Source organism: Delphinapterus leucas, chromosome 15, assembly GCF_059928025.1.
Source record: "Delphinapterus leucas isolate spDelLeu-1000000601 "Yukka" chromosome 15, BTC_Dleu_Yukka2, whole genome shotgun sequence".
Classification (NCBI taxonomy): domain Eukaryota; kingdom Metazoa; phylum Chordata; class Mammalia; order Artiodactyla; family Monodontidae; genus Delphinapterus; species Delphinapterus leucas.
In genome coordinates this window covers 50,129,780-50,140,377 of record NC_143143.1, presented here as the reverse complement: position 1 = coordinate 50,140,377, position 10,598 = coordinate 50,129,780, and the positions used below count along the sequence as shown (strand labels likewise).

At 36.7% G+C, this 10,598-nt stretch overlaps 1 protein-coding gene across 1 annotated transcript; it reads right to left on the bottom strand.

Moving 5' to 3' along the window:
- Positions 1-3,233: 3,233 nt before the first annotated feature.
- On the bottom strand, positions 3,234-10,584 carry MKKS (MKKS centrosomal shuttling protein). Its single transcript, XM_030764253.2, has 4 exons — positions 9,600-10,584; positions 6,425-6,600; positions 5,377-5,487; positions 3,234-3,748 (listed from the first exon to the last, which is right to left on the bottom strand). Exons 1-4 carry the CDS (start codon positions 10,582-10,584, stop codon positions 3,308-3,310), a joined length of 1,713 nt encoding a protein of 570 aa, XP_030620113.1. The 3' UTR covers positions 3,234-3,307.
- Between the last annotated feature and the right edge of the window lie 14 nt (positions 10,585-10,598).

Sequence of the window (10,598 nt, the reverse complement as noted above, 5' to 3'; positions counted from 1 at the left end):
TGAAACAGGGACCTATAAGACATGTTTAGTCTCCTTGACTATTCCCCAAAGATCACCAGAAATGAATAACCTAATTGGATGTTTTGACAGGCCCTGCATTGATTATGAGAGTGATTTTTGTACATGATATTCTTAAATAGTAACCTATATAATTTATGTGACTATAAATAATATTGTTTTATTTTAAAGTTATCCAAAAAACTGTCCAACAATGTAAGAATACAGAATATGATGAGTCTTATGAGGGTACTTAAAAGTCCTCTTCTATCACATGAATGCCCCAAAAGTTTTGATTAGACAAACTGGGTTCAAGAATATCTATGATAATAAAAAAGAACTAATAATAATAATTTAAATATCCTGTGGAAAATACTCCACTCTAACAGTTGATTTAAATGTCTAACATATAAAGATTCTCTGATACAAGTATAAATGGAAGAATTAAGGAATTGGGTATTTATAAGATTAAATGAGTATTTTGACTTAAAATGTCTTTTAATTTGTGTTAGTTCTCCAATTTTTTTTATGCTGCCAAAATCCTAACCTCTTTTGATTAAAAAGATGCTAATCCTATGGTTCAAGAAACTTTACTAATTAATAATAATAAAACATGAGACGTGTCCTGTGAGTCCCACAAAAGTACTGAGCAGTGCTGACTTCATTCTTTTCTGCATGATTCTCCTTTTCCTTTTTTTGTAGCTATCAGGGCTTCCTGTTCTGTTGCCCGAGGAAACATAATGCAAAATTCAGACTCCAATCTTACTTTGTCAGCAAACAATGCCCAAGGCTTAACTTAGCGCTAGTTTGTTGTTGTTGTTTATTTCTGTCAAAATGAGCTCCTCTGAAATTATTTTCATCAAGAATTTTCATCTCGTATTTTACCATCTGAGTTTGAATGATGATTTTCTTGAACTATTAAGACAGTTTTTTTTTTTTTAATTTCCATTGTTTTCTACTAAGGATTGTATACAACTTCAGGAAACATGGATTTATAAAAATATTTCAACAAATTTATGACATACTCAAAATGAGATCACTGGTATTTCACCAAGGAATATAATTGAATTTTAAGGCAAAGTTAAAAATGACAGAGCTAAAAATGGCTATCCTGAGAACCCAGGATAATTCCCATATTTCTATGTGACACCCTTTCTTAAGTGAATATAAAAACCCCATTGTAAACATGTGTGATGAACCCTGCCTTTATGTTTGGAGTGATGGTGAAAATGCAAAGGCATGGCATCAAGAATGCTTTTTTCCACTTGTGTGATCAAATTTTCAGTATGTAATTATAAATAATCTTTACTCTTGCCTTTATTAGGTGTTAATTGCTGCATAACAAATAACACCCCAAACTTGACTTAAAGTTTATTATCTCACAGATTTTGTGGGTCAGGAAATCAATCAAGGAGTGGTTTATCTAGATCCACTGTTTTAGGGTGTCTCATGAGGCTGCAATGATACAGAGGCTAAACTCATCTTGATGCCTATTAGGGAGGAACTGCTTCCAAATTCACTCTTGTGTTTGTTGGTAGGATTCAGTTCCTTGTGGGCTGCTGGCTGGAGCCTCCCTCAGTCCCTTGCCACGTGGGCCTCTCCTGAGGGTAGCTCCCAACCTGGCAGCTTGTTTCTGTCACAGTGAGCGAATGACAGATAAGGAGAGAAGCCTGTGTTTTGACAACCCAATATCGGAAGTGACAGCCCATCACTTCTGCTGTATTCTACTCATTAAGAGCTAGTCATTTGGTCCTAGCCACACCCGAAGTGTGTATGCCAAGAGGCAGGACCATCTTTGAGGCTGCCCATCCCATGCAAGATATATTCACACCCTTCCCAGATCCCCCAAATTCTCATGGCGTTACAACATCAGCTCAAAGTCCAGAATCTCGTTACTGAAGTCAGGTCAGGGTGGGTGAGGCTCCCTGTGTGTGATTCTTTAGGTGCAGCTCCTGGAGCACAGTTCCTCTCCACCTGTAGACTCACGAAGACAAGTTATGTCCCAATATACAGTGATAGGTCAGGCACAGGGATAACTGCCCTAAGACACTCCTGTTCATCAAGTGAGAACTGGAAAACTCAAGTCACTACATCCAGCCCACACTCAACAGAGGGGATTAGACAAGGGTCTGAAAACTAGGAGGCAGGGGGTAACTGGGGGCCATCTCAGAGGCTGCCTACCACTCTGCCAGACTGACCCTAATAATAAAAGACATGAAATTTTAGAGAAATATTTTATGAAGCTTGTAGTGTAGCTGATTTTTCAATATATATTGCACTGCTGTGTTTGTACTGCGATTTCTTCTTTGGGTCAGGATAAAAATTCTTTTAGATTACAAGAATACCGGAGGAAATTGCTTAAACATTATATCTCCCTCTATCACGGCCATAGATCTGATCATTGACTCTTTGGTTGTTTAATTTTCCCAAACTGTTCAAGATGTTTTCCTAAAGTTTAATATAACATGCTACAGCTCCATACTGATTCTTCTAGCTACATTCTGTATTTCTTCTTCAATTTATCAATACATCTTGCATTTGCATAAAATTCAAATTATATTCCTTGATATGACATGTCTTTACTTTGAATATGAGAGCTGTGCCAGTTTCTTTTTGGCACTCTTGACTAAATTAGAGAAATAGTTTTTCCACTTTTCTCTATGCTGCTTAGTTACTATATAAATCTATATTTTTCCTTGATTACACATTTCATCAAAATAACAAAAATGAAGAACTGTGATACAAACTAGCAATTGTAGGTAGACCAGCTCCTACATCAATTACCCAACCAGTGAATGACATAGTCTCAGTTAAAGAACCCAGAAATTTTACTGAATGTGTAGTTTGAATACTTCTTTTGAATGAGCAGTATGTACTAGATGCTTTGTGATACTTTGGAATCTAGTTTTAAACATATGTAATTACTACGAACTAAAAAATATCTGTAATAAGTATATCCGAACAAGAACATAAGGTTTAAAAAAAAATTCTGTTGTGCTCTCAGAATGACGTCTGAGATGTCAGAATGAGAACAGAAATTTAGAACAATGTACAGTAGTATCTGTGGAAACTGCTAGATAATTACCATATCTTTAACAATGCTTCATATTTTTATTATTCTGTGGTATAATAATGTGGTATTCAAGAATCAATTCTTTTTTCCTTAAATAAGTGAATCTATAAATTTATGAATCATCAATCCCAATATGCAGAACAGGTCTTTGAGAGACAACACATACACTCGATATTTTTCTTTATTGACATGTCACTAGTTTTTCTTTTTGTAATATAAACATGCTATTCTCTTACATCAGTTTTTATCTTCAATGACATATGAAAGATCCAAAATCAAATTGGCAGTCTCCACAGCCACCTGCAGGCCACTAAGCTTTGCAGTAAAACAGTCCAAGGTCAGGTTGCCGGCTGAGTCCGTGGCTTCACACGGAAGGCAGGTTTGAGGCACAAAAGGAAGACGAGCACTCCTTAAGAAGGACCAGCTAAGTTCTTCCTGGCTGCTGTAAAGTCCACAGCCACATCTTGAAAGCAAATCTGGCCAGTTCACAACAGAGGGAGAATCAGCCTGAACTGACCAAAAGTGTCCATACTTCCCATCAGTGAGAATTTCACCTCCGTCGTGTTCTAAAGAGCCAGCGAGAGATTCGAGTGCGCTGCAGAATGCTTCAGCGATCAGCTGGAGTTCTGTCTGGGTACATCCGTCATCTCTAAGAATGCCTTCTGGCTCGCTACGCGTCTAAAGAGCAACAAAACCATTGAAAACACAGAACAGAGCAATTAATATGACAAAAATGTTTCTGAAAAATACTTGATCAGACCCTTATTCATAGGGGTTTGGCACAAGGCTAAAGGGCATGGATGGGCCAGCTGGTCAGGCTAATCCCTTAACCTGGTTGTTGTAGTTAAAATGCTCGCTACCAGTCATGTTATCAGAATGAACGACTCAGAATAAACCCCACCATCAACTTATTCTGAAGGACTGCCCAGTACTGCCTCCTTAATACATGAAGGACAAGGTATAATATGTGAATCACAGGCTTCTGTACATCCGGGAGGAACCTCTGGAAGACTAATGTCCCAGATGAAGTACTTATTTATGCTTGGCAAATGTTTGAGATTTGTTTAAAATGCGAATACATGTATTATTATTAAGACAAAAACCATTTAAGCACGTGTCATTTTCACATTAATGTTTAAAGAATAACTATTCTTCTCTTTAAATTAATGACAAGGTTATACAACTTTGCTTCTTTTCCACCAATCTAAAAAGTTTATCCTAGAAATTTCATGATAGAAAAAGTAATATATTAGCAAACTCATACTTGAATGATAGTTAAAAACCCATATCCTAACTACTTAAAAACAGTGACCACTTTTTTCTTTTTCCCAGGAGGTTGGAACCAGATGAGATCATCTCTATGGCATATTCTTTCCCCATATTTTCAGTGCTATACTCTTTCTTTAAAATGCTACTCAAAACACCTTCCTTCTCCAAAAGACTTATTCTAGTTTACTCAGTCCCATTTGCAGACCATGTTATTGCCCATTCAGCATCAACAGATTGGCAATGGTTTTGTTTTTCATAATGTAAATTCCAATAACTTTTCATGAATGGGCTTTATCCTCAAACAGATTTTAAATTATTTGGGGAAGCAGGGCAAGGCATGTTTATGAAAAACGTTTACACCCAATCCCAGGCATCCCAGGGAGCTCTGCACTCCTGACTAACCAAAGAGCCAACTGCAAATACCTGGAAAACACATACATTTTTGTATCCATTTTCAAATAGAGTAGGTCAGTGTTAATGAAATAATTAATAAGAACTACAATGCACTAAATTTACTGTCAGGAAATGGAGTTTCATAGATTAATAAAACAATTCTAGTTAATAGAATCAATATATCATACATGAAAACCAATTTAAAAATTATAATAGAGTCTAATAATTAGCACGCTTTAATAAATGAAATTAAGTTTTTTCTTGAAGATCCAGAAGGTACTGAAGTATTCTATAGAATCTCAACACTTTCATCGTGAATATCAATTATTACTGTACCACAGCACTTGAGATCTCTAAGATGACAGCTCCCATTAACAGAATGCTCATTTCAAGAGGCAGTAGAGACAATACTCAAAGAATGCGATCACCTGCTAAAAGGTTGGATTAATAATCATTGTGATAAAGACATTACCTTATATTTGAAAGTGTTATTTTCCTCAAGTGTTTTCAAATACAATATTTGATTTCAAGACTACTGAGAAATTAAGCATTAAAGGCTCCAGAGTATTATGATTTAGCTTATTATCTCATAAAATGAATGTTGCTGAGAATTGAGATAATTTAAGAAGGACTATCTAACCTACCTTGTGTCTGATATATGCCGCCAAATGAGTTTCAGTACAGCCACCTCCTAATAAAACACATGGTTCCTTGATTGTTAACTGCAAAGCATGCAGTGCTGTTTGACACGTGAGCTAAAAAAGAAATGAATCACCAGTATCTGACATTGACATCAGAAACACAAAGAAATATAACCACGTTTTCAAGGCAACTTAGAGAGTGGTCTCAAAGAGCCTGATTTTAATTGCAGAAGAACAAAACTGGTGTCACTAAGGTTGTCATGTGATGAATACATTTTGGAATAATAAAGATGAAATAATATAGAGATGAAAGAAAATACTTTAGCCAGATGTTTGTTTTCATGGTCTGGATTAACATCCTCTTTCATATACATTTAGCTCTTCAAATTGAGACTCACAAACACAATAACTGGATCAGCAAGGCATGCAAATATTTCTACCAAAAAAATATTTCAGTCTAAATAGCTTAGCTGTATAAATGCTACAGAATTTATTTCAAGTTGCTATGGAAATGATCCAACCAAGCAGTAATAAAAACACACAGACCTTGAATATTCACCAAGGATAGATCCTTGAGCATGCATTCTTCAAGTCTGTGACCAATGCCGTAGGGCATCGCTTCCATTGTATAAAAGCTGTATGTGTTATTGCTGTTCGTGGACAACATGCTGTTAAGAGGTGGATGATGGGTATAACTAGGGAACTTATTGCTAAGTGAATTATTCATACACATTAGCATCAACAAGTACACAATTGAACTTAATTTCTTAAGAAAAGTCCCCATCAAGGACTTTCAGATTGCTTGTAAAATACTAGAAATAATAAGAGGCAACATGCCAAGTTTCTGTAGTATCACAGGCAATTCAATCAGCTTACTTGTAATTTTAATTCTCACATTTCTGTGTTTTTGCTTTCTATACAACCTAGGGAAGTTATGAAGAAAACAAAAAGCATAGCTCACCGATGTGAAAAAAAATTATAGCACTTGTCTGAGTGATTATTTAATCCCTGCCTCAGCCCCTAGACGTGGAATTCAAAGTTTATTACTTACCTTCAGTTCATCCCAGGCTGTGTCATTTCTGTTGCAGAGAAGCAAGCTGCAGACAGTTGTTTCATTAGGAATAAGATGAAAAAAATGTTTGAAGCCAAATTTTGCAGTGCACAGCTCTTTCACACTTCCATAACTACTGGGAGAGATTGAGTCCAAGGAACCAATAGGCCTTGTTCCTATTTTTAAAAAAAGTTTAGAAAAAACAAAATGGATGAGTGAAGATGGAGCATACAATCATTTACAATATTTATTCCTAGCCAATATAAAAGCCCCACAAGCATATCATTTAAGATATGAAATATAGGATAAAGAAATAAGATGCATCTTCTTAAACCTATGAAATAAGTAGTATTCTGTCATTAAAATCATATGCAAATAAAGCAGAGGTTCTTTTGGTTTACAGACTTCTTTGAACATGTTAGAACCTATTTTGTACTCTCCAGAAAAAGACACACACAATTTTGCATATATTTTCAGGAAGTCCAGGAACCCTGGAAGCCCGTGCAGGGATCAGAGACCCCAAATTAACAACCCCACTAATCTGGAATGAGGATGAAGTGAGGAGACAGGTCATTTTTTAAAGGTGTTATGATTTTTACCTTAGAGCACACAAAGTAAGCTATGCAAATAGCTGTGCAGTTGAATTCTTTTGGGGCTCCATTTAGTGAACATATAGGAATTTTTTTTTTCTTTTTGCCTAACAACTGTTTGCATGTAAACAACTACCTAAATTATGCCAAAATAAAGTGTGTGACATTCTTATTTCATTTTCTTATTCTTTGATTATATTTTGCCCTCCTTCCTGTACAGGTAAAATAGTGAAATTTTACAAAACATAAATTAATAAAAATATGAATGAGAAGTTAGGATGACTCGAAGGTTTCTAAAAATCTCTAAATGTAGTAGTTATGTAAGAAATGGCACAAACCTATAAGGAGTAACAATACTAGTTTAAAGTCTTAAGATTAAAACTGTAACTCTTAGCAATGTACCTTCTTGGGCCAGTTTCCTCTTTGAAACTAATGGGATTAAAATAATTATGTCTAAAAATATGTGCAGCTCAAAAATTTTGTAAAAAACCAGAAAATAATCATGAACAATTTCACTTCTTTGAATACCCTTTCCTCTTTACTTCTGAATTCTCAAAGAATAAGGAATACTTGAGGGATCTAAAATTTAAGGAAAAAAACACAAAACTCTACATCTTGTATAATTTCAAGGGTGGAACCAACAGAGAATTTGTAAGGAGAGGATCCCCTTTCCCGCTGATTATCCTCTGATGTGCAGCAAGTCATTTAACTCTTCTGGGTGGGCTTTCCCAGAATGGGGATAATCACGTCTATTTCACAAATAAATCAAACCAAATGTTAAAAATGCTCTGTAAGCTATGACAAGCTTCATACCCACAAGTCAACCAAGCACAATAACCCCATTACTTAACCTAGATCATCAGTAAAGAGGAATTTTGTTTGAAGGGGGAGAAAGGAGGTAATGTTAACCTAGATACACCAGAGAATATGGATTAGGTCCCAAACATACTTCACCTGTTATTAGTTTACCGGAACCATCGGCCTGGTATAGTTTTTTCCTCCCTTTTCCCTTGTGTCTCAAAAAGATTCTGCTCCCGAGATCCAAGACTGCAGCCGTGGCTTCGCATAATGTTACACGTACATAATTTGGGGAAGCAGGGCAGGGCATGTCTATAAAAAACATTGACACTCTCCCCAGTCCCACTGGCAGCTCTGCAATCTCTTGATAACACTCCTTGATAACACTTGATAACACTCCAAAGAATCAACTGCACATATTTGGAAAACACATAACTTTTCATATCCATTTTCAAATAAAATAGGTCAGTTCATGTTCTACCATGTTCTAGTTACAAATGGGATAAAATATCAATTGTGGGCTGGTGTGGAAACCCAGTGCCCACTTATATTGTTTCTATGGAAAAATGCTTCAGTTTAAAAACTGACTACATAATCTATAATACTCAATATTCACAACTGGAAATCATCTGGCTCATGAAAAGCCAGTAAATATTTAAGGATATAGGTCTGACCCACAATATTACCAATGAGTTCCAAAGAATGATTTCTGTTATTTCTTAACAATTTCCACTCTAATGATCATTTGACAGTCTTACAGAGGCAGGGCAATAGCCCAGAGATCTTAGGGATTCAGTACTGGCACTCATCCTTCTCCTTTTTGATGATTTATAATAAGACTAAAAATAGTCAACTTTGTTTTAACAAAATTTATTAGACTTAAACTTTTAAGTCTAATAACTTACGAATTGAAATTGATCTGAATGAAATGATTGTCTTTCTGATGGGTTGTCAATGCAGTTAAAGAGATACTGAAAAGTGACTCAAATCAGGAACTTTTCAGCCTGTCTCTTTGGCTCTAGCAGGTGACTACCAACCTTCTATTTGCTTCTTTTTGCTGAGTTTGTGAAATACGGTTAATTTCTTGCCTGTTATAATTCTGTATGTTAATAAACATATTATTGTTAATTCAACAAACATTTTAGAACCCCTACTGTGGACCAGGCTTGTTGTAAGCACTGAAAGTAAAAGATGATCCCAACTCTCAATCTCAAGGAGCCTAGCTGGAAATATTTGGGATATTGAAAGCTAGCCTGCAGGCGCGCGCGCACACACACACACACACACACACACACACACACACACACACCCCTAATTAGGAACCACCATTTAGGCAGAAGTACAGTTGTTTGTTGGAGTTAGATAAAAGTGAATATTCTAGTTGCAAAACTACCTTCTGAATACAATAAGAGCTTTGTAAAACTCAAGTAGAAGAATTTTGTTTCAAGTATGAAAGGCTTTATGTGATTATGAAAATGTCAGATTTCTCAATAATCTGTAAAATGTTTGGGGGTTAATAGTTTCAGATTATGACAGACTCTGCAGTACATTTTGGGGCTGGAAAATACCTAGAAAATAGTCCTCATCACTCAATTTTTAATAAGTGAACAATGCAGGATCTTTTTCAGAAACCACCTTTGCTGCCAGAAATGATACACACACACTGTGAGGTTGGAGGCTTCTCAAATTGTTCAAGATGTTAACAGTGACACACACCAAGACTATCTTTGCTCAAAAGAAGTGTGATTTATTAACCATAAGGGGCAAAAGCTGAGAGTGCTTTTTACCTGTCACTTTACTCAGGGGTTCCATCACAGCCACTCCAACTCTGTCTACAGCAATAACATGATGCGTTCTGAGAAGCTGCTTCAAAGATGGGTGTATAACTTTTTGGCACAAGACAAGATCTACGTGATCACTAGCTAGCTGCCTTCCCAGGTTAAGCAACTGGTCCAGGACTGCATTTTCAAGAGAAACTCCGTAACTCACCACCACATTTCCTTCTCCAGTATCAGAAAGGTCTCCGGATAAAGACACACAAAAGAGTGCCACCTTAAAGGAATCTGATTTTTTGATAGGTAATATCTTCATCAGTTGAACTTCTGATATTTCAATAAGTATTCCAGGTAACACAGTAGAATCTATAACCCTTTGATGTTTTAAAGGGACAATTATACTCTTTCCTAAAATGATGTGGTCTTGGGCGTTTTCTGGAATTATAAGCAGAAAGGCTCTCAGAATTAAAGTACTGATATGGTCGACTTCCTTTGTGGTGAGCATACAGGCAGGTTTACTTGTTAATATACTGCGCACCAAACAGAGGAGGATCTGAGTGCTACTAAAGTTGACTGGGATTCGACAACCACAGGCCTCAGATTTTAGGTAACTGGTGCAGAGGTTCAAAAGCTGCTTATTTAACTTAATGACAGTGGTGGGTGTCAAACCTATTCTCTGAACATTTTCAACTAAGTTGCAGCAAAGAATGGCTGTGAATAAGCCGCCGTCACTGAAGCAGGACACGTGATTCTGCACAGAAGTTGTCAGTATCTTTAAAATGGGATGGGTGACTGGCAGGTTGGCGAGGAGGGCTGCCGACTGGGAGGTTGTGCACACAGAGCCCCCCAGGCCGTTGTGCAGCTGCTTCAGCCTGCCTGCTGGGCCATAGCAGGATGTGACGATGCCTTTCAAGACAGAGAGGGTGGCCCTCACTCGTTCGCTTGTCAGTGGTTCACTTCTACAGAATGAGGGCTTTTTAGCTTCTAAACGAGACATCTTACTTCAGGTGG